At 43.1% G+C, this 25,228-nt stretch overlaps 1 protein-coding gene across 1 annotated transcript in view; it reads right to left on the minus strand.

Moving 5' to 3' along the window:
* Positions 1-10,183: 10,183 nt before the first annotated feature.
* LOC112068231 (cell adhesion molecule DSCAM-like) overlaps positions 10,184-25,228 on the minus strand; it is a gene marked incomplete at its 5' end in the record, with an annotated part of 32,947 nt that continues 17,902 nt past the window's right edge. Inside the window, 5 exons of the mRNA XM_024135325.2 lie at positions 10,184-11,423; positions 22,263-22,565; positions 22,870-23,070; positions 24,170-24,319; positions 24,418-24,530. Of these exons, the coding sequence (XP_023991093.2) occupies positions 11,008-11,423; positions 22,263-22,565; positions 22,870-23,070; positions 24,170-24,319; positions 24,418-24,530 (1,183 nt within the window). The remainder of the gene's footprint in view (positions 11,424-22,262; positions 22,566-22,869; positions 23,071-24,169; positions 24,320-24,417; positions 24,531-25,228) is intronic.

Raw genomic sequence — 25,228 nt, forward strand, 5'->3', positions numbered from 1 at the left:
CGCCCATGAACCAAATGTCGAAGTGTCACAACCCACCGCCTGGGCTAGGATGAACCAGAGTGTCACAACCCACCTTGCTAGGATGCACCAGAGTGTCACAACCCACCCTGCTAGGATGAACCAGAGTGTCACAACCCACCCTGCTAGGGATGAACCAGAGTGTCTCAACCCACCCTGCCTAGATGAACCAGAGAACCACAACCACCCTGCTAGGATGAACCATGTTCAAACCCACCTGCTAGGATATACCAGAGTGTCACAACCCACCCTGCTAGGATGAACCAGAGTGTCACAACCCACCCTGCTAGGATGAACCAGAGTTCACAACCCACCCTCGCTAGGATGAACCAGAGGTCACAACCCACCCTGCTAGGATGAACCAGAGTGTCACAACTGCCACCCTGCTAGGATGAACTAGATTGGCATTACCACACCTGCTGGATTGGAGACCTAGATGCCAATAACAACCACCCTGCTGAGCGTAGTAACCAGAGTGTCTCAACCCACCCTGCTTAGGATGAACCACGAGTGTCTCAACCCCCCTGCTAGTATGAACCAGAGTGTCACACCACCCTTCTAGGATGCAACTTCCAGAGTGTCTCACACCCACCCTGCTATGTAATGAGACCAGAGTGTCTCAACCCCACACCGTGGCGAATAGGGATGAAACACCGATGTAGCTGTCTCAGGAGGCAACCCACCCTGCTAGGATGAACCAGAGTGCCATAACCCACCCTGCTAGGATGAACCAGAGTGCCATAACCCACCCTGCTAGGATGAATTAGAGTGCCACAACCCACCCTGCTTGGATGAACCACTTGCTGAAGGTAATACTTCTCCTGAGACGTGAGTAAAAAAGTGTCCTCTAGGTGTTCGGGTGTGTGTGTTCCAGCTGAGCCCAGGCTGTAATATTTCCCCCTCTCACTTTAGCCCTGTTTATACCTGGTGCTAACATGCGTCCTTTGTCCACATTCTGATTTTGCCCAATTTGCATTTACATGTGGTAATAAAATGTATCGCTTGTCCATCGACTGTGCCTGCATTGTGAACAGAATTAATGATACGGCSTCTGTTTGCAAACATGTATTTATTTATTTTAAGACACATATTGATGTCATAAGTGGTATAATGATGATTTAAATGGCTTCACTGTCCAGATCCATTTACACTTTTAGGTTAATTAATAATTTGGGGGCTGCTTGTATTTGTCCTGTTACACACTTCTACAAGTGTGTCATGGAAATGTGTTTCTTGCATATCCCAACGCCTCCTGAGACACCCGCAGGGAGTGGGGTTTACAGCCAAGGTCACCATTGTCCAGCGCCCATAGAGCAATTGGGTTTGGCCTTGCACAGTGACGGATTTTTCACCTTGTCGGCTCAGGGTTTCAAACCAGCGACCTTCCGGTTTCTGGCCCAATGCTCTAACCTTGAGACTACCTGCTGCCTGGCTACCTCCGGAGGTGGTCAGAAACATCTGATCACAATCAGATCTTTTAATCCTCTACACCTGTCCAAAAATGTGGGCACAATCAGAGTATGGACAAMATCAGGAAAAAGGATGTTAGCACCAGGTATGAACAGGGCTTTTGAGACAAGTACCTGGAACAGCAATCCTCTCCTTCCTGGTGGGATGATGTTGGAGGGAGAGAGTGGAGGCTGACAGGTCTGGGATGAGGATTTGGATGGGGGGGGAACTGTGTCATTAGCATCGCCACTGGGCCGCAGATACCTCCCTGGAGAGGCCCAGGCTGGCGCCCTTCTCTCACCTATAAATTGGAGATAGATTGAAGCACCATGGGGTCAGCCAGCCGGCACAGGCTTCACAACCCAGACATTACAGTTGGATACAGGCCCTAAAATCAGCAGCATCTCTCAGATGAAGAAACTTAATCTCGTTCCACAATCTTAAGGGAAAAACAACACCTGTTTTGAGAAACATAGAGTATAATGGAATTGTGGTGTTACACATAGACATGTACTGTATGATGTGTTAGGGGGACACTTTCACACATAATACACTCAATATTTAACAGAGGGAGAGCCCATCTGAATACTGATACTGTATGTCTACTCTTTTGATAGAAAACCTTTCAAGAGCATGTTCCTGTCATCATAGAAACAGATTCGATTTCTATGGTTATCATCGTGGTGAAATATAATATATCACCCATAGAGGAAMAATATCACTAATGGATGACTGTACTCCATAAAAAAATATTTCCCCTGTACTGTACTTCCATTTTAAAGCAACAGTATAATATATGTACACTACCATTCCTCCTATTCTAGACTGGACAAATACACAAATTAATTTCACAGTAGAAGGTTACTGATAATAATGAATCATCCATATTGTTATGGGAACTGACAGTTCAGTTATTGTGCCTTGCATCGCTGCACCGACCTACTTCTTCTAAATATGTTTCCAAAAATTAAAGCAAATAATGTGCAGATCACTTCCTGAGTTCCTGTCAAGGGGTATCCTTCTATAATGAGAGCTTAGGTTCTCCAGACAGCAGTGATCCACGCACTTCCCCCATCTCTTGATTTGTTGGTTAGTACTTTAGTGTTTCCTCTGTTGAGAGAATGTACAGGTTTAGACAGCAGCGGGAAAAAAGAATGATTGTAGCCAAAGCCTACTGTAGATTTCATTCATTATAATTTATATTTTCAGCTYATATAGTATAATAATAGTTTCAATGATATGGACTAAATTCACCAGAAAATAATATTTGTGGYAAAAAATGTTTAATTGTGTTGAGAGGTTCATCACTCAAGATATAGGTCCATGTTATATACTAATGGTAAAATTCAACATGGGGATRATATTTGAACTTCAGCGCTACATTAATAGCTTCCACAAAATCGAATGAAGTTTACCTTCACTGATCCTCAGCTTTTTTGTTCTTTAGCTCCACTCAAGTCACTTTGAGAGCTGGAAACTTTTTTCTGAGTTTCCCTAGATCCTCTTACATAGCAAATGCTTATCCTTGGGGACAGTGTAAATTGAATGCTGATAGCATGAACAGAAACTTGATTCTGAATGCATTTGTTTGCATTTTTTGACAGTGCTGAACAAAGCTGCATCCTGCTGTTACTCTGAAAGCCTGATTAAAATGTTGATTGAATCCCAGCGTCACTATCAAACTGGGCCGGTGCCAGTAACTCACCGTGTTCACAGAACACYTGAAGCTAGGGTTAGGGTTCGGGTCAGGGTTGAAGGTTACAGTTGAACCAGGATGTGGACATGATGCTAAGGTTAGGGTTGTGGTTGAGGCTAGGGTTATGGTTGAACCAGGATGTGGACATGAAGCTAGGGTTAGGGTTAGGGCTAGGGCTAGGGACCATAATGGCATTCAGTTTTCAAGCTGGCCTGTCAGAGATGGACTATAACAACGTGACGTAGTGCATTGCAAGTCTGGACGTGAGTGTTTGGCAATGGTTGTCATTTTACTTACTTGGCCTGAAATCAATGTGAATGGTGGCCAGGGAGTTCCTCTGGGATGGAGGTACATGTACTACTTAACAAACCATGCCTTTGTCTGTGTTACCTTCAGATTAACTCTCACACCACAGGTATTGCTCTCTGTGTGGAGAATGATCAACTTTGCATTTAGAGAAGGTTGAAAGTTCTCAGAACAGGCTATTTAAACAGAATGATATTGGACTAATAGATCTAAAATCAATACTAACACCCTGAAGGAGATCCACCAAYACAAATAATCTAACAGTGAACTTGTCAATGAATTTGATTAAACCTCACGAAAATGGATCTATTCATTTCAAAAGGTATAAATTAATTTCAAGGTCAAACATTAATAAACTATGGCTCAGTGTTTTTGAAAGGACAGTGATCCCCATTATAATATAATCTAATTCAACCCTCTGTGTTTCCATACTGTAAGTCATTGAYAACTCTCTTTTCTTCCACCTTGAACAATGGCCTAGAAATGATTGGTGCAGCCAGCAGTTAAGTTGCTCCAGTAGCCTCACTCATTCTGGGCCACCCCCTGAACTACTGACTATTTCTAACCACTGTAATGGGTCACAACTGTTCACCATCCCGTTATAGACATAGTTCTCAGGTGTGTTCATCCTGACATTTTTTTAAATTGATTTTACAGCGTTTCACGTTGCTCCCCCTGTCTTTTTGGAATTCCTACATGCATTAATGTGTATTTCCAATTAGAAACAAGAACTGTATCTTAAAGATTAGAAGGTATAGAATAAATAGACACTGTACGAATGTCTACACCATGGATTTCCCTGTTGTGTGAAAAAAGCATGTATTGCAGCATTTTGTGGTCATTACAACGGTGAAAAAATCACTTACGCATATTTCAGGTGTGTAATCTCTCCAAATTGCCAGATTTTCTCCATAGGGGGTCAGCAAACAAAGAAAAAGGCCAACTCTCGCAGCAGGCCTGACTGTCTCAAGGTTGAACATCTACAGTACATGTATATAACAGCACTTTTGTTGTTCATCCTGGTGGTAATAGCTGGATTTAGTCAGATCATGTGAACATGAAGATCAGAATAGATGTGTTGTTACTGTAACAGTCATAATGCTCAGACTAAACTTGCAGCAGCAACCTGATCATCTCTAATGGTTTCGACTTCTATGGCCTCGKTCAAGTAAAGGGACCATTTTACCACGTAAAACACACATAAGTGTAATGAATGCCCTCTTCTTCATGATCAAAATGCTAAATATATTTCAGAGTTAAGGAAAATTGGGGAGAATCCCCAAGAGCATAGAAAGTCTTTGGAAGTACTGCTGTATAGGTCAGACAGAGTGTTAAGTGTCCTTAATGTTAGTGTAGAAACATCATCCCAGGGGTGACTAGCAGCAGGCAACCTAAAATTGTTTGACCAACTCCAGGCAGACTGGTCTACTTACATGTTTTACCCCAGACACTCATTGACTTTGGTTGACAAGGACTGTATAACATCACTAGGATGTCCTATATACAGAGAAGTACTGAACTGACCCAAAACATGCCTTGAATCTACATGGACATGGGTTTTGGACACAAATAACATTGATAAATCTTGTAGAATAGAGGCACTACTCACAGAACAATAGAACATCTTACATGTGATAATGAGGTACTATAATATAATGATAATGAGATACTATACAATACTGATGAGGTACTATAAGATACTGATAATGAGGTGAACATGAGGTACTATAATGTATGAGGTAGGTTGTGAACAGTCCTAATGACATCCCTCACCACCACTACACATGACCACACATTTGATTAATTTGCAGTCCCTCATGTACTGTATAGCCTCCATACTGTATGGATAGTTATTAAAAGGAACTAATAAAGAGGATTCAAGAAAGCCACCTGTCAATCAAGACCGGTCTACCCTGAACCAATCAATATCTCACAATCAATGAGCTGCATGTTCCTCTAGCCATTTGGAGTGGAGAATTCTGTCTGACTGATTTAAGAGAACAGTTAATAAACTTGTAGCTTGCACTGGCGGGTTGCGTGTAAATCTCAGACCGCCGCCATGGTTCATTTGGTTTGTAGGCCTACTTCAGAGGAAGTTGGGATGGGGGGGCAAGGAGATGAATACAGTTATGTGGCATAAGATGATAAATCRACCCCCTCGCCAGGAGGATGCCAACCCAACCAAGTCTCCCACCTAGTCCAGTTTGATGATAAATGTTCAAGAGAGACCATTTCTTGTCAGAAGCATCCAGGAGCACAGATCAGATCCTTCAGTTAGGACAAGGACAAGACAGCTTCAGGATCGATAGAGCGAGGAGAGAGAAGAGTGAAGAGAGAGGGAGAGAATGTCAGAAGGAAATTGGGGGAAGACTGGTCTTGTGAGGAGGACAAGGGCTGACAGATGAAAGTAGCACAGGGTTACCTCCAGGGAGATGCCCAGTATTTTATGAGCTCCAAATTGCCCCCGTCTGATGCATGTTCTTCTGGCACCTCATTATGAGGCTTAGTGMAGAGTGGTGGTCTATTCCAAACCTGCCTAAACTGACACTGCAGCACAATCCCCTCAGAGCCTCCCTAACCAATAGAAGCGTCCTCAGTGCATTATCTCTGACCTGCATTATCTCTGAATCAGCTCGCACACACACAACCTCAGAATTTCAGCTCATCTCAAAGTGGGTGATGAAACCCCTCCATTGTACATTCACTCCCTGTGAGGCTGCATGACCCTTGAACACTGTGCTACAAACCTACAGTTGAAGTCGGAAGTTTACATACACCTGAACCAAATACATTTAAACTCAGTTTTTCACAATTCCTGACATTTAATCCTAGAAAAACTCTCTGTCTTAGGTCAGTTAGGATCACCACTTTATTTTAAGAATGTGAAATGTCAGAATAATAGTTTAGAGAATTATTTATTTCAGCTTTTATTTCTTTCATCACATTCCCAGTGGGTCAGAGGTTTACATACACTAAATTAGTATTTGTATTTGTAGTATTGCCTTTAAATTGTTTAACTTGGGTCAAACATTTCGGGTAGCCTTCCACAAGCTTCCCACAATAAGTTGGGTGGATTTTGGCCCATTCCTCCTGACAGAGCTGGTGTAACTGAGTCAGGTTTGTAGGCCTCCTTGCTCGCACACGCTTTTTCAGTTCTGCCTACAAATTTTCTATAGAATTGAGGTCAGGGCTTTGTGATGGCCACTCCAATACCTTGACTTTGTTGTCCTTAAGCCATTTTGCCACAACTTTGGAAGTACGCTTGGGGTCATTGTTCATTTGGAAGACCCATTTGCGACCAAGCTTTAACTTCCTGACTGATGTCTTGAGATGTTGCTTCAATTTATCCACATAATTTTCCTTCCTCATGACGCCATCTATTTTGTGAAGTGCACCAGTCCCTCCTGCAGCAAAGCACCCCCACAACATGATGCTGCCACTCCCGTGCTTCACGGTTGGGATGCTGTTCTTCGGCTCGCAAGCCTCCCCCTTTTCCCTCCAAACATAACGATGGTCATTATGGCCAAACAGTTCTGTTTTTGATTCATCAGACCAGAGGATATTTCTCCAAAAAGTACGATCTTTGTCCCCATGTGCAGTTGCAAACCATAGTCCGGCTTTTTTATGGCGGTTTTGGAGCAGTGGCTTCTTCCTTGCTGAGCGGCCTTTCAGGTTATGTTGATATAGAACTCATTTTACTGTGGCTATAGATACTTTTGTACCTGTATCCTGCAGCATCTTCACAAGGTCCTTTGCTGTTGTTCTGGGATTGATTTGCACTTTTCGCACCAAAGTACGTTCATCTCTAGGAGACAGAACGCGTCTCCTTCCTGAGCGGTATGGCGGCTGCGTGGTCCCATGGTGTTTATACTTGCGTACTATTGTTTGTACAGATGAACGTGGTACCTTCACGCGTTTGGAAATTGCTCCCAAGAATGAAACAGACTTGTGGAGGTCTACAATTTTRTTCTGAGGTCTTGGCTGATTTKTTTTGATTTTCCCATGATGTCAATCAAAGAGGCACTGACTTTGAGGGTAGGCCTCGAATTACATCCACAGGTACACCTCCAATTGACTCACATGATGTCAATTAGCCTATCAGAAGCTTCTAAAGCCATGACATAATTTTTGGTAATTTTCCAAGCTGTTTAAAGGCACAGTCAACTTCGTGTATGTAAACTTCTGACCCACTGGAATTGTGATACAGTGAATTATAGGTGAAATAATCTGTCTGTAAACAATTGTTGGAAAAATMACTTGTGTCGTGCACAAAMTAGATGTCCCTTCCGACTTTCCAAAACTATAGTTTGTTAAACAAGAAATGTATGGAGTGGTTGAAAAACGAGTTTTAATGACTCCAAACTAAGTGTATGTAAACTTCCGACTTCAACTGTATCTTATCACTTACGAACCCCAATGACCCTTACTGAATGAGCTCATTAGCTTATACTATAAGTAACACCTTTTTGACATTTGGATGCAGGCTATGATTTAACGGAAAGGTGTGAATCTCTCCTGATTGACACTGTGAGGCATTCACGTCTTGTTTCCCRAGGGGAAGGTCGTTGTGTCTCTATCTAAAATCTGATTAGATTTGGAGCTTCTCTCTCCGCTGTGCGCATTGGGAGGTGGAATAATGGGCTCCGGTCAGAGGAACAGAAGCACTCTATTCCTCCATTCTATACTTACTGTATGAGAGTGAAATCAGCACTCATATATTAAATTCACCCTCTGTACATGACACTTACTTATCACTGTCATGAGGCATATACTGTACATAGGAGCATATTGTTGATGTCTGATGAAAACCTCTACTCTCCAAAACAGAAACTTGATAGGAAATTGAAAAAAAATGCCCCTAATTTCCCTTTAACAAACATACAATTATAAAACATCAGAACCTATTTTGAATATTTTGAATACATTTGCATGGTCCTAGTGTCATGAAATGTTCAGAGTACATTGACGGGTTACTGCTTTTAATACATGTAAAACAAAATGTAGTTTTCATCAGACAGCGACGATATGTAGAAAAGATGAGTTATGACCACACTTCCCACGTCAAGAGAGGATAATATTCTCCCCAGTTACATCATGTTAGTATGTACAGTATATACGTGATATCAAGTCAATTAGGAATATGTCATCATGTACTGAAGATGTGGGAAGCACAATAAAAGGCTCCTATGTTTTTCTAAACACAACATATTTTCCCACACCAAGTGCCCATATCTGTCATTACGTAAGCCCCATAGCTGTGATGTGACTCCTCAGGCTGGAGAGTATCATCAGATCTCCAGTGCTACATTATAGGTGGTCTGTCTACAAGTACACCCATTTGGGCAGGAGACAAACCCTAACTTTCAGGGAGGTAGTAGATTCATTAAGATGTCACTACTACTCCCTGTAGTGGCATAGTACTGTMTATGTGTGTGTGTGGTGCCCCATACTCCGGCATAGGGGGATCGGTGTGTGACAATGTGAACCTGATCTGGGACCCAGTGTCGGTGTGGGGATGAATAATTGATTGGGTTCTGTGTGGTAGAGTCTAGCGACGCTCCAAACGGATGGATAGACGACCGCGTGTTCTTGTCCTGCCCTTGAAGCTTCCCATAAGAATGTCAAAATCTGTTTAAGTACTGTACAGCCCTCTCCAAAGCAAAACCAATTTCTCCTCATTTATTGTCACAGAGGTGCTGTGTTGAGTGACTACACAGCGCCCCCTGTTGGGGGTGACAACTCCAGGCAAACCCAGTGAGAGCTATGTAGAGAAGTCAGATCAAACCCAGTGAGACCATGTAGAGAAGTCAAATCAAACCCAGTGAGAGCCATGTAGAGAAGTCAGATCAAACCCAGTGAGACCATGTTGAGAAGTCAGATCAAACCCAGTGAGACCATGTAGAGAAGTCAAATCAAACCCAGTGAGAGCCATGTAGAGAAGTCAGATCAAACCCAGTGAGACCATGTTGAGGTCAGATCAAACCCAGTGAGAGCTATGTAGAGAAGTCAGATCAAACCCAGTGAGAGCCATGTAGAGAAGTCAGATCAAACCCAGTGAGAGCCATGTAGAGAAGTCAGATCAAACCCAGTGAGAGCTATGTAGAGAAGTCAAATCAAAAGAGCCCAACACTCAGTTAGATACAACCAGTGCTAACAGACTTAAATGACCCCAAAACATGAACTAAGACACAGGAAGTCTCATCTTTCACTAGTTTGTTATCTCCCTGAAATAAGGTCACAATGCTGACAGATATGTCTAGTCAATACCGTTCACTGCAGCGTTAACATTAGATCTGGGCTTTCAGGTGATGCATGTATTGGATTGCCACAGTTTTCCACATACCAATAAGTCGTCACTAGTGTGGATAAATCATACCTATTTAACCAGAGAGCCCTCTGCACTAAGGGGGAGCGGGTCAATGGAGTCAGATACCCCTGAGGTCTGATAGAGAGCAGTGATGTCTATACCCTGCCTGCCCTCTACTAGCTAATATAATGTGAGACATCCGATCCAGGTGACCTGTTCAGAGTCATTTATCATGTATACACCCAAATCAATTATTGCAGTGTCTACATAGTGAAGGGTGCTTGTGTTACACAACACACAGGCTATGGAGTGATCGGTGTGCTGGGCTCTGTGGTGGCTGAGAGGGTAGAGATGGAGGAAGAAAGAGAATAAGCAGTATTGTCCAAATCTCAAATCAAACCCACGTGTGCAAACATGACTAAGGACTTTATTAACCAAATCATTTTCCCTGTAATATCCACAAATAAAAGTGATCTCTTTTATATATATTCACATTGTATAATTTTCATAGTGTGACAAAATTCTCTTTTGGATTTTCCAGCCATTCCTGTAATTGTCATAGATCAGTCCCCATGCAGTCATTGGAAAGGTTGAAGAATGTAGTAACAATCTATCTGAGTAGATTGAGTCGAAGGCATGGACAGACAGGTTCAGCTTTAATGCAGTTATTTTCCTTGGCTCCTCTCATTATTGAAAAACCACCAGCTATCCAATCATCGATTTGATCACACTGCGACAAACAAAATAAATAAATGAAGAAAGCAATATCCTCCTGCAGAGTGCTCCAGAGTCCTCCTCCTCTTCTTCTTCTTGTTTTTAGATTTATTTTTATTTTTATATATAATAATAATAATGACTATAATTATCATTGATATAAATTCAATAGTATTTTTCTCTGTCAAATTGAAATACATTATTTTGGCAATTTTCATATGGAGTTTAGAATAAAAGAATACTCAAATAGAAAATAAAACTGAGAAATCAGAGAGCAAGAAGAAGAAAGAAGGGAGCAAGAACAAAAGAAAGGAATAGAGAAGAGAGAAGAACGAAAGAAAGCAAGAGAAAGAAATACAGAAAGAATCAAAGTAACGCATCCACTTGGAGTCAGAAATATATATTAGTTGTTGTTGAAAAGTGTCCATCATCATCATTGTTCCGTGCCAGATCTCTGTGTAGAGCTGCAGTACAGTTTACAGTCTAAGTCCTGGAGTGTGTAACGTAACTCCTTGTGTTATACCAGCGTGTAGGACTTTGCGTAGGGGTTGTTGCTCTGTTTTAGGTGTCCTCTGGAGTCTAGCAGGGACTCCTGTGAGCTGCTGAGCTTGGCAGCCTGGGCCTGGGCCAGGTCTCCGGTGGCCTCACGGCCAGTGGGCTCACGCTGGGGCAGGGTGGAGGCAGTCCCTGGCTGCCACTGCTGCACCTCCCTGGACGTGGGCACCTCCATGGGTGTGGGTTCCAGGAGCGGGGGCCGTTTCAGMGTGCGGCTCTTCTGGGGCTCCAAACACGCCTGACCCAACGCCCCTGTCTCCCCTCCTCCTCCTTCTCTTCCTCCGTTACCACCATTGGACCCCCGGCCTCCCGACGTAGAGCCACGGTTTAACAGGAAGTCCATTCGTAGGTACGGGGGCAGGTGCACCAGCTCTCCTCCTGAGGGATGAGACCAGAGAGGCGGTTAGAGGGGTGCCCAGTCAGAAAGGTTAGAGGGGTACCCAGTCAGGAAGGTTAGAGGAGTACCCAGTCAAAAAGTTTAAAGGGGTAGCCAGTCAGGAAAGTTGGAGGGGTACCCAGTCAGGAAGGTTAGAGGGGTACCCGTCAGGAAGGTTAGAGGGTACCCCAGGTCAGGAAAGGTTAGAGGGGTACCCAGTCAGGAATATTAGAGGGTACCCAGTCAGGAAGGTTAGAGGGGTACAGTCAGGAAGGTTAGAGGGTACCCAGTCAGGAAGGTTAGAGGGTACCCAGTCAGGAAGGTTAAAGGGGTACCAGTCAGGAAGGTAGAGGGTTACCCAGTCAGGAAGGTTAGAGGGGTACCCAGTCAGGAAGGTTAAAGGGGTACCAGTCAGGAATGTTAGAGGGGTACCCAGTCAGGAAGGTTAAAGGGATGCCCAGTCAGGAATGTTAGAGGGGTACCCAGTCAGGAAGGTTAGAGGGTACCCAGTCAGGAAGGTTAGAGGGTACCCAGTCAGGAAGGTTAGAGGGGTACCCAGTCAGGAATGTTAGAAGGGTACCCAGTCAGGAAGGTTAAAGGGGTACCAGTCAGGAATGTTAGAGGGAGTACCCAGTCAGGAGGTTAAAGGATGCCCAGTCAGGAATGTAGAGGGTACCCAGTCAGGAAGTTAGAGGGGTACCCAGTCAGGAAGGTTAGAGGGGTACCCAGTCAGGAAGGTTAGAGGGGTACCCAGTCAGGAATGTTAGAAGGGTACCCAGTCAGGAAGGTTAAAGGGGTACCAGTCAGGAATGTTAGAAGGGTACCCAGTCAGGAAGGTTAAAGGGGTACCAGTCAGGAATGTTAGAGGTACCCAGTCAGGAAGGTTAAGAGGGATACCCAGTCAGGAAGGTTAAGGGGTACCAGTCAGGAAGGTTAGAGGGGTACCCAGTCAGGAATGTTAGAAGGGTACCCAGTCAGGAAGGTTAAAAGGGTTACCAGTCAGGAAGGTTAAAGGGTACCCGTCAGGAATGTTAGAAAGGGTACCCAGTCAGGAAGGTTAAAGGGGTACCAAGTCAGGAAGGTTAAAGGGTACCAGATTCCGGGAAATTGTTAAGAAGGGGTACCCAGTCAGGAAGGTTAAAGGGGTACCAGTCAGGAATGTTAGAAGGGTACCCAGTCAGGAATGTTAGAAGGGTACCCAGTCAGGAAGGTTAAATGGGTACCAGTCAGGAATGTTAGAAGGGTACCCAGTCAGGAATGTTAGAAGGGTACCCAGTCAGGAATGTTAAAGGGGTACGAGTCAGGAATGTTAGAGGGGTACCCAGTCAGGAATGTTAGAGGGGTGCACTCACTACATACTGAGCTGGGAGGACAGTTCTCAATGTCAGCATTACTTGGTTACTTTCTATTAGTTATTTTCTATTCCATATGCGTTTCATAAGGTATCTACTTACTGTCAGGATATATGGCATTTGATAGGAAATCAAATGAGTTGAGGAAATACGATTTGAGTTTGGATAATGTAATGTAATCTTTCGTATTGGGTCGGGAGGATACAGATTCTATAAGGGTTTCAGGACGATATGATTTTTCATGGCTTGATGACGGGATTTATTATCCTTTGATATTGCTGCATTAACCTGTCAGATTCATATTCAAATCACTTTTCAATTTCTTCAGGACTATTATGTCAAACAGCCCTGCACTGCCCACTCTCAAACTCTGCTCATCTGTACCTGGGGTTAACTGAAGCAGAAAGGTGGTTCAAATCTCATTTGGAGACAGAATCTTTGCTGTCCAGGAGCCAGAATAAACCAAGCCTGTGATGTAACCCAAGTCTACATTTAGTTAATGATACTGCAGCACWTTAAAAGACTTGGGCTTTTCTACACAGTATTCCCCCATGCAAACAGTGAGTGAATCACTGGACATGGTTGAYTGGATGATGATACAATCACGTCTGCTGTAAATGTATCTCGTCCACTGAATAAACMACGTATTAATTTTAGGAAATTAGCTCATCACAAAGACGTGTCCAGTAGTCGTACTAAATATTTTACACTTGATTAGGAGTGGTGGGGAGACGTGTACTGTTCCATTACTGTTCTAATGGATGTCTTCAATATTAATCTTTCTGAGGTCAGAGAGATCAGCAGGCTTCAGTGACTGGCCTTTTCAATGCCAAATCACTATCCCCCACCACCACCATCACCACCTCGTCACACAGAGGAGGACCGGCTCGTCTATGTAGATTGTATCCTACATGTGACCTTAGTGACTGAATTCCAGAGTTCATGGGMAGCATGCATAATTTACTGTTTATATTACAGGCTTTATTAAAACAAGTAAAGATGATAAATGGTGACCAGCTTTAATTGAATTAAATATAGATTTAAGCTTTTCTTTGGGAGCTCATTAGGAATTTACTTAGCTGAAATCCATCAGGCTGTAAGTTGCAGTARGTGGGTAATGGCACAACTTGTATCAGCTACACAATAATGATTGCCAGCCATSCAATAAGTCTCTAGCTGGGGGGTTTGATGTACAGTGCATTCAGAAAGTGTTCAGACTCTGACTTTTTCCACATTTTGCTACGTTTCAGCCTTATTTTCAAATGGATTAAAAAAAAGAATCCTCAGCAATCTACACACAATATCCCATAATGACAAAGAGTAAACAGGTTATTAGAATTTTTTCTTATATATTTTTTAATTTGTACTTATTTACATAAGTATTCAGACCCTTTGCTATGAGACTCGAAATTGAGCTCAGGTGAATCCTGTTTCCATTGATCATTCTTGAGATGTTTCTACAACTTCATTGGAGTCCACCTGTGGTAAATTCAACTGATTGGACATGATTTGTAAAGGCACACACCTGTAAATACAGTYGAAAGAAAAAGWATGTGAACCCTTTGGAATTACCTGGATTTCTGCYTAAGTTTTACATAAAATTAGATCTGATCTTCCTCTAAGTCACAACAACAGACATACACAGTCTGTTTAAACTAATGACACACAAATTATAGTATTTTTCTTGTCTATATTGAATACATCATTTAAACATTTACAGTGTAGTTTGGAAAAAGTATGTGAACCCCTAGGCTAATGACTTCTCCAAAAGCTAATTGGAGTCAGGTGTCAGCTAACCTGGAGTACAATCATTGAGACGAGATTGGAGATGTTGGTTAGAGCTGCCCTATAAAAAAACAAATTTGAGTTTTGCTATTCACAAGAAGCATTGCCCGATGTGAACCATGCCTCAAACAAAAGAGATCTCAGAAGACCCAAGATTAAGAATTGTTGACTTACATAAAGCTGGAAAGGGTTACAAAAGTAATTCTAAAAGCCACGATGTTCATCAGTCCACGCTAAGACAAATTGTCTATAAATGGAGAAAATTCAGCACTGTTGCTACTCCCTAGGAGTGGCCGTCCTGCAAAGATYACTGCAAGAGCACAGCGCATAATGCTCAATGAGGTTAAGAAGAATCTTAGAGTGTCAGCTAAAGACTTAAAGAAATCTCTGGAACATGCTAACATCTCTGTTGACAAGTCTACGATACGTAAAACACTAAACAAGAWTGGTGTTCATGGGAGGACACCACGGAAGAAGCCACTGCTGTCCAAAAAAACTTTGCTGCACATCAGAAGTTCGCAAAAGAGCACCTGGATGTTCCAAAATATTCTGTGTACAGATGAAATTAAAGTTGAGTTGTTTGGAAGGAACACACAGCACTATGTGTGGAGAAAAAAAGGGACAGCACACCAACATCAAAACCTCATCCCAACTGTAAAGTACGGTGAACAGGACAATGACCCAAAACACAGAAGTAAATCAACAACAGAATGGCTTAAACAGAAGAAAATACGCCTTCTGGAGTGGCCCAGTCAAAGTCCTGACCTCAACCCAATTGAGATGCTGTGGCATGACCTCAAGAGAGCGGTTCACACAAGACATCTCAAGAATATTGCTGAACTGAAACAATTTTGTAAAGAGGAATGGTCCAAAATTCCTTCTGCAATGTCTGATCCYAAACGACAGAAAACGTTTGGTTGAGGTTATTGCTGCCAAAGTAGGGCCAACCAGTTATTAAAACCAAGGGTTCACATACTTTTTCCACCATGCAATGTGAATGTTTACACGTGTGTTCAATAAAGACATGAAAACGTACAATTGTTTGTGTGTTATTAGTTTAAGCAGACTGTGTTTGTCTATTGTTGTGACTTAGATGAAGATCAGATAAAATCTTATGACCAATTTATACAGAAGACCAGGTAATTCCAAAAGGTTCAAATACTTTTTCTACCACTGTATAAGGTTCAACAGTTGCCAGTGCATGTCAGAGCAAAAACCAAGCCATTAGGTCGAAGGAAATGTCCGTAGAGCTCCGAGACAGGATTGTGTCGAGGCAAAGATCTGGGGAAGGGTACCAAAACATTTATGGGGAAGGGTACCAAAACATTTCTGCAGCATGTAAGGTCCCCAAGAAATCAGTGGCCTCCATCCTTCTTAAATGGAAGAAGTGAAGAACCACCAAGACTCTTCCTAGAGCTAGCTGCCTGGCCAAACAGAACAATCGGGGGAGAAGGGCATTGGTCAGGGAGGTGACCAAGACACCGAGCTCTACAGTAACTCTGTGGAGACGGGAGAACCTTCCAGAAGGACAACCATCTCTGCAGCACTCCACCAATCAGGCCTTTATGATAGAGTGGCCAGAAGCAAGCAACTCCTCAGTAAAAGGCACATGACAGCCCACTTGGAGTTTGCCAAAAGGCACCGTAAGACTTTCAGACCATGAGAGACAAGATTCTCTGTTCTGATGAAACCAAGGTTGCCCTCTTTGGCCTGAATGCCAAGCGTCATGTCTGGAGGAAACCTGGCACCATCCCTACGGTGGAGCATGGTGGTGGCAGAATCATGCTGTGGGGATGTTTTTCAGCGTCAGGGACTAGGAGACTAAGTACAGAGAGATCCTTGATGAAAACCTGCTCCAGAGCGCTCAGGACCTCAGACTGGGGCGAGGGTTCATCTTCCAACAGGACAACAACCCTAAGCACACAGCCAAGACAACYCAGGAATGGGTTCGGGACAAGTTTCTGAATGTCCTCGAGTAGCCCAGCCAGGGCCCGGACTTGAACCCSATCAAACATCTCTGGAGATACCTGAAAATAGCTGTGCAGCGATGCTCCCCATCCAACCTGACAGAGCTTGAGAGGATATGCAGAGAAGAATGCGAGAAACTCCCCAAATACAGGTGTGCCAATCTTTTTCATATATATATAAATGAGCAAAAAAACATTTTTTGCTTTGTCATTATGGGGTAATATGTGTAGATTGATGAGGAAAAATAACAATTTAATTAATTTTAGAATAAGGCTGTAACCTAACAAAATGTGGAAAAAGTCAAAGGGTCTGAATACTTTCCAAAGGCACTCTATATGACTGTTTTAACATTCTGTGTGACCAAGTTAATCTGTGCTGCTGGGGAAGGAGTTGTTCTCATTTTCTGTAATCTGGCCTTCCAATGAGCTTCCACAACTACCCACACATTAGTAAACAGACAGACACATCGCGCGAACACACATGCACACACCCCCACACACAAACACACAAATATACATTGACACTGTCGCTTGTTTAAAGGCCCATGACACAATAAACAGTGTTGCAGTAAATGTTTATGAGCTGAAAACCTTCCTCTATAATTGGCTTCCTACAGTAATTGTACAGGACAGACTGTTTATGAGATGTCACACGGATCATTGCCCAATGTTTCCATCCAGCTTGCGCCAATGACTATGGTCACACACTCACATGAAGAAATGAGCTTGCCAAATCCCACACGTAGTGGACGCACTTAATGTCAAAGTCATGACCCCAGGTTGACCCAGTGTATCAGTATCAGGTGTGTGTGATTGTGATTGAAACGTGTCAGAGTAACGGGAGAGCAGCGCGCCTGTCCCTTCCTCCGTGTCACTGGTGTGACGAACATCAGGGCCAAAAGGTACATTACTACAGAAGGGGGGGGGGGGGCAGTGGGGCCACTGTCAGACAGACAGACAGATATCCATCAAAGCACTTTTGTATGCCATCACTATTGTATGCCATCACTTTTGTAGGCCCATCACTATTGTATGCCCATCACTTTGTATGCCATCACTATTGTTGCCATCACTTTTGTATCCATCCACTATTGTATGCCAATCACTTGTTGCTATGCCGTATCACTATTGTATGCCATCACTTTTGTATGCCATCCACCTATCTGTATGCCATCACTTTGTATGCCATCCACTTTGATATGCCACTCACTATTGCTATTGCCATCACTTTTGTTATGCCATCCACTATTGCGTATGCCATCACTATTGTATGCCATCACTTTTGTATGCCATCACTATTGTATGCCATCACTTTTGTATGCCATCACTATTGTATGCCATCACTTTTGTATGCCATCACTTTTGTATGCCATCACTATTGTATGCCATCACTATTGTATGCCATCACTTTTGTATGCCATCACTTTTGTATGCCATCACTTTTGTATGCCATCACTATTGTATGCCATCACTTTTGTATGCCATCACTTTTGCATGCCATCACTATTGTATGCCATCACTTGTGTATGCCAGCATCGACATGTATGTTTCATATTGAAAATATAGCCTTTTTTTCTTGAGGATTCTGATGCTACTCTGTGACACTCATTGGGCAAAAACACCATAAAAATGAACTGTGTTCAAACTAACATGGGTGAATTCCACAGTGTGTGCCACAACAGAGCTGGCTGATGCTATACCAGACTGGCAACAACGGTCTTCAACAGGGACTTATTGTAGAAACCTGTAAAGCGTGTCTACGTGTCGCTGGTGTCGCCCCAGCTCCCGCTGGATGAAAGTGACACCAGGGTTAGCACGACGCTACAACAGGCTCTGTGTCTGAAAGACTGATATCGCGCTGAACATCTCCATTGTGGCAGTAAAGTGCTGTTTTGTATTGACAGACAATAGCTTTAGATTGGCTTGACAGATAGCCTCTACTTGCCCTCAGCTGACGGTTTAAGCCTCCCGCTGGCTGATGACTGTGGGCAGCTGGCTCGTGRGTGCACCATGAAAACATAATGAGGAATGGAAACTCAAGACCCAGCTCAGATAGACAAAACCTGTCTACCTTGTCTAACRCAGCCCAACCTAGGTCCTGCCTTCAGACAACATCCACACCAAGCTAGTCTTCATGCACCCAGCCCAGGCTGACAACATGGCAGGCCAGGACTTGCTAAARGTACTATATACAATCTGTCTGTGTGTGTGTATTTTTTACAAWWWMTTTTTMWWAAATGTGCATTTCCTCATGTCTATGTATTTCAACCCATTCTGTTTGGTCTGTCCACAAGCTGCGCCAGACAGTGGAACCAATAGGAATAGGAGTTGAGTAGCAGCAGGTCATATGAGGCCAACCTGGGGSAGGACAGTGTCAGACAGACGGACAGACGGACAGACAGACAGATGGACAGACAGATCCTCCATGTGCAGACATTGCTGCAGAGCACTGAAGATATATAGAGCACTGTGAGAGGGGTATTACTGGGGTTTTAATGGTGTTTGTACTAGAGGTCGACCGATTATGATTTTTCAACGCTGATACCGATACCGATTATTGGAGGACCAAAAAGAGCCGATACCGATTAATCGGCAGATTTTAAAAATGTATTTGTAATAATGACAATTACAACAATACTGAATGAACACTTATTTTAACTTAATATAATACATCAATAAAATCAATTTAGCCTTCAAATAATAATGAAAAATGTTCAATTTGGTTTAAATAATGCAAAAACAAAGTGTTGGAGAAGAAAGTAAAAGTGCAATATTGTGCCATGTAAGAAAGCTAACGTTTAAGTTCTTGCTCAGAACATGAGAACATATGAAAGCTGTGGGTTCCTTTAACATGAGTCTTCAATATTCCCAGGTAAGAAGATTTTAGTTGTAGTTATTATAGGAATTATAGGACTATTTCTCTCTATACGATTTGTATTTCATATACCTTTGACTATTGGATGTTCTTATAGGCACTTTAGTATTGCCAGTGTAACAGTATATCTTCCGTCCCTCTCCTCGCTCTTACCTGGGCTCGAACCAGGAACACATCGACAACAGCCACCATCGAAGCAGCGTTACCCATGCAGAGCAAGGGAAACAACTACTCCAAGTCTCAGAGCGAGTGACGTTTGAAACGCTATTAGCGCGCACCCCGCTAACTAGAGCCATTTCACATCGGTTACACCAGCCTAATCTCGGGAGTTGATAGGCTTGAAGTCATAAACAGCGCAATGCTTCAAGCATTGCGAAGAGCTGCTGGCAAAACGCACGAAAGTGCTGTTTGAATGAATGCTTAAGAGCCTGCTGCTGCCTACCGTCGCTCAGTCAGACTGCTCTATCAAATCATAGACTTAATTATAACATAATAACACACAGAAATACGAGCATTAGGTTATTAATATGGTCGAATCCGGAAACTATCATCTCGAAAACAAAACGTTTATTTTTTCAGTGAAATACGGAACCGTTCCGTATTTTATCTAACGGGTGGCATCCATAAGTCTAAATATTCCTGTTACATTGCCACAACCTTCAATGTTATGTCATAATTACGTAAAATTCTGGCAAAATAGCGCCACGAGCCAGGCGGCCCAAACTGTTGCATATACCCTGATTCTGCGTGCAGTGAACGCAAGAGAAGTGACACAATTTCACCTGGTTAATATTGCCTGCTAACCTGGATTTCTTTAGCTAAATATGCAGGTTTAAAAAATATATACTTCTGTGTATTGATTTTATGAAAGGCGATTGATGTTTGTGGTTAGGTACAGTCGTGCAACGATTGGTGCTTTTTTCGCAATGCTCTTTTGTTAAATCATCCCCGTTTGGCGAAGTGGCTGTCTTTGTTAGGAAGAAATAGTCTTCACACAGTTCGCAACGAGCGCAGGCCCCAAACTGCTGCATATACCCTGACTCTGTTGCAAGAGAAGTGACACAAATTCCATGTAGGCAGGCAATATTAACTAAATATGCAGGTTTAAAAATATATACTTGTGTATTTGATTTTAAGAAAGGCATTGATGTTTGTGGTTAGGTACACGTTGGAGCAACGACAGTCCTGTTTCACGAGATGCGCACTGCATCGATTATATGCAACTGTCACGGTTTTCTTCCATTGGTGAAGGAGAGGACCAAAATGCACGCGCGGCTAGTGTTCAACATATTTAAAAACAAAGAGACGAATACGTGAACACTATACAAAATATCAAAATAACAAATGTGAAAACCGAGACAGACCTATCTGGTGCAGAACACAAACACAGAGACAGGAAACAATCACCACAAAATCCCAACACAAAAACAAGCCTCCTATATATGATTCTCAATCAGGGACAACGATTGACAGCTGCTCTCTGATTGAGAACCATATTAGGCTTGGACACAGAAACAGACAAACTAGACACACAACATAGAATTCCCACCCAGCTCACGTCCTGACCAACACTAAACAAGCAAAACACATAAGAACTCTGGTCAGGACGTTACAGCAACGCAGGACATGCTAGATATCACGATCGTCGTATGGAATGGACCAAGTTGCAGCGTCGGGAGCGTACATTTTTCTTTATTTGCAAATGTCGCCAACAAAACAATAATACAACAAAAATGAACGTGAAGCTCCGTAAGGCTATACATGCACTAAACGAAGACAACTACCACAACTACCAAAAGGAAAAAAGGCTGCCTAAGTATGATTCCCAAATCAGAGACAACGATAGACAGCTGGGTCTGATTGAGAACCAGTACCCGGCCAAAACATAGAAACAAACAACATAGAATGCCTCACCCCAAATCACACCCTGACCTAACCAACTAGAGAAATAAAACGGCTCTCTAAGGTCAAGGGCGTGACAGTACCCCCCCCCCCCCCCCCCCCCCCAAAGGTGCGGACTCCCGCCGCAAACCTGAACCTATAGGGGAGTCCGGGTGGACATCTACCCTCGGTGGCAGCTGCGGCTCAACCTGGTCAAGAACTACAGGAAACGTATGATCTCTGTAATTGCAAACAAAGGTTTCTGTACCAAATATTAAGTTCTGCTTTCTGAATTATCACAATACTTATGTCATGCAATAAAATGCAAATTAATTACTTAAAAATCATACAATGTGATTTTCTGGATTTTTGTTTTAGATTCCGTCTCTCACAGTTGAAGTGTACCTATGATAAAAAATAACAGACCTCTACATGCTTTGTAAGTAGGAAAACCTGCAAAATCGGCAGTGTATCAAATACTTGTTCTCCCCACTGTATATATTTTTAAAATAAATCGGCCAAATACCGATTTCCTATTGTTATGAAAACTTGAAATCKGCCCTAATTAATCGGCCATTCTGATTAATCGGTCGACCTCTAGTTTGTACTTCATCAAGCATTCCAGAGGTGTTATCTGAGGAAGTGTACCTTATGACCATGATCATTATTTTGCAATAGGCGTTTTGTAATATGCTGTGTTAAATGAAAGCTATGAAACTTTGAACTTTGAACAGGCCTAGAGAGCTGTGGAAGTTATAGTAGTAATGCAGTGGCACAAGGTCTAATTGGGGCAGAACACTTAATTCAACTTGTCAAGGGCTTGATGAGTAGAATCAGGTATGCTTGTCCAGGGCCACAACAAAAATATGTACTGTTGGGGGTACTGGAGGACCGGAGGTGGAAAACACTGATCTAGAGTAATGAGGAAAATAATGAAGTTTCAGTGAGGTTTGAACTGTACTGTGCGTGTGTTCTGTATACCCGGTCTGTGGGCCTTGGGTGCTGCCATGTTCATAACCCGGCTGACGTCCTGAGGCTTGGGCGGGGAGGCGGTGAACCTGCAGATGCCTGACTCGGACGGCGTGCTGGACGTCAGGCTGTCTGTGTAGTCATTGGTGCCGGCAGTCATTTGCTCTGAGGAGGTGTCGGAGATGAAGCATTCTGTGATGGTGAACTTGGCGTGCCGCAGGTGCTCCTCCATCTTGGCGTGCTCATAGGCCCGGGCCAGCTCCTCGTACGTGGACGACGCGCTCTCTGTCGACACCATGCTGCTCCGCGCACGGTCTGCGTAGTCACACACACACACACACACACACACACACACACACACACACACACACACACACAACACACACACACACACACACACACACACTACACCACACACACACACACACACACACACACACACACACAGAGACAAAGAAGCAACATCCATTATAGTACATGCATATAGCTGAAATTTCCTAAATATATAGGAAATATCTTAAAACATACCGTGAGCACTCTGACCCTTCCCGACAGTAGTAGTGGTCTCCCCTTTGCTGCAGACTAATGTTGTATGTGAGACATAGGGTCAGTCCAGTACCTGTGTCCTGCGATGGGCTGACGCTGTAGCTATCGCTCTCCTTGTCCACAGAGCCGGCGGCGCGCGGTGTGGGCAGTCTCCAGTCTGTGCTCAGGGTGTGGGAGGAGGTGGGTGGTTGGGGGGGGTTCAGGGTCCACTGGCTGGCGTATCGGTTCCTGCTGGCTGCAGGGCCTGCTTTGGCAGTGCGGCGTGCTGTGGGGTCTGGGGGTGAAAGGGCCAAGGTCATTACTGATGAGAGGCTTAGGCAGTGTCGGAATTGGCACCCTATCTCCTATGTAGTGCAGTACTTTTGACCAGGGTCCCAATGGAATAGGGTGCCATTTCATACGTACCACTGAAGTGCTACTAGACAGTAAATAGCATACATTGAGTATTAATTTTCTGTGTATCAAATTACAGAGACATCTATTGATCAATAATAATTAATAGTTTTGAAACTATCATCCTAACCTTTCACAGTAGATATAATATTCCCCAAAGAAAAAATAGTATCATATTCGGTCTGACCCAGACATTTAACCTACTGTGCTATGCATCAATGGCACCAAATCAGAATGGSCCTTTAGAACGGCCATGATTAGATTAGGCCAGGAGAAGCCAGAGAAGAATAGCAGTGGTAATAGTAATAGGTCAGAGTGGAGTAATTCCATCAGTGGGCTGGAGACTGGAGCACCAGGCAGTGTTTGCCCAACACTCTGGATAGATATGGCTGAGTCAGAAGATAAGGTTTAGGCCCACAGTGCTGCCCAGCCAGCCTCAAAGAGCCCAATCAGGTGAGCTGTCAGGTGGAGCCAGATGCCTCTCCTCTCTTCATCAGTTCAGCTCCACTGAAGCTCAGCAGCAACAGAGCCTCCATAAGCCACTGTGCAGCCACTGGCTTGGCTCACACTGCTCTGGGATGTGGGCTCTGTGAGTGCATCTGAGGGTTGAAACTATGATAAGCTGAAAATTCTAGTTTGCTTAAAATGGATTTGGGATCAAGGTATGTGAATACATGGAGGTTTATTGTTAGAGCTGTTGTTTATAAAAACTAGAGTCTAAACACTGATTGAAGGACTGGGGTCCAGTTACAGGCACCTGAGAGATAAATAAATATGTACAATGATTTAAAGTTATAGCAGATGCTTYGATTGAATGCAACTATATCAAAAAATATGAATCTTGAGAGAGAGCATTCTCTTATTTCACATAACTACAAACAAATAAACAACAATGAATTACCCCTATTCTTCCAGGGGACYACAGAGTAAAGGTGGTGAGGGGTGGGATATAGAGGTGATTAAATGGGTAAAGCTCTTACTGGTTCCAGGCCGGGCATCGGAGACGTCCACCAGTGGGCCGGTGGCCTGCGACAGGGACTGGTAGTGGACTGTGTGCGTGACAGTGGACGACTTCTGTTTGGACGTCTCCCCAAAGTCATTATCAGTCAGCAGCACCGTCGACCTGTCGTCTGAGAGACAGAAAACAGGCAGGAAGACAATGAGTTATTAGAAAAGATTATCAAATATAACATGCAAGGGATAAACTGGCTTGGCAGACTTGTCTCACCGATAGTCTCCATAGTATCTCTCTCTTCGATGAGCAGCTGGGCTCGGGGGATGTCGATGTGCATTCTCATGGCTTGCTGTTTGTTCGATGTGTCTGGTGTCCGTGTGTTTTTACTAGGAGATAGAAATGTCAGTTAGGGGCTTTTGTTGTATTGTTTGTAAGTTTTCTGTCATAGTTTTAAAGTAACTGTCCAGTGAGAATCTCACTTTTAAAAGTTCATCTTATGTTAACTCATACCAAGATTGAAAAACAGCTTCTATCTCAAGGCCATCAGATTGTTAAACAGCCATCACTAGCACAGAGAGGCGGCTGCCTACCTACAGACTTGATATCATTGGCCACTTTAATAAATGGAACACTAGTCACTTTAATAATGCCACTTTAAGAATGTTTACATATCTCGCATTACTTATCTCATATGTATATACTGTATACTGTATCCTACACTATCTATTCTATACTATCTATTGCATCTTAGCCTCTCTGTCACTGCTCATCCATAATTTTATATTTATATATTCTTATCCCATTAATTTACTAGATTGTGTGTATTAGGTTTTGTTGTGGAATTTGTTAGATATTAAGTTTTGTTGTGGAATTGTTAGATATTACCTGTTAGATACTGCTGCACTGTTGGATCTAGAAGCATAAGCATTTCGCTACACTCACAATAACATCTGCTAACCATGTGTATGCGACCAATAAAATTTGATTTGATTTGATTTGTTGACTCGTCCTTTGGCTTTGTGGCCAAAGCATAAATTGGCTGCAAAAACCCTACCTCAAACTGAAAAATACTTTTTATTTCCTA

This window comes from Salvelinus sp. IW2-2015, unplaced genomic scaffold (assembly GCF_002910315.2).
Source record: "Salvelinus sp. IW2-2015 unplaced genomic scaffold, ASM291031v2 Un_scaffold285, whole genome shotgun sequence".
Classification (NCBI taxonomy): Eukaryota; Metazoa; Chordata; class Actinopteri; order Salmoniformes; family Salmonidae; genus Salvelinus; species Salvelinus sp. IW2-2015.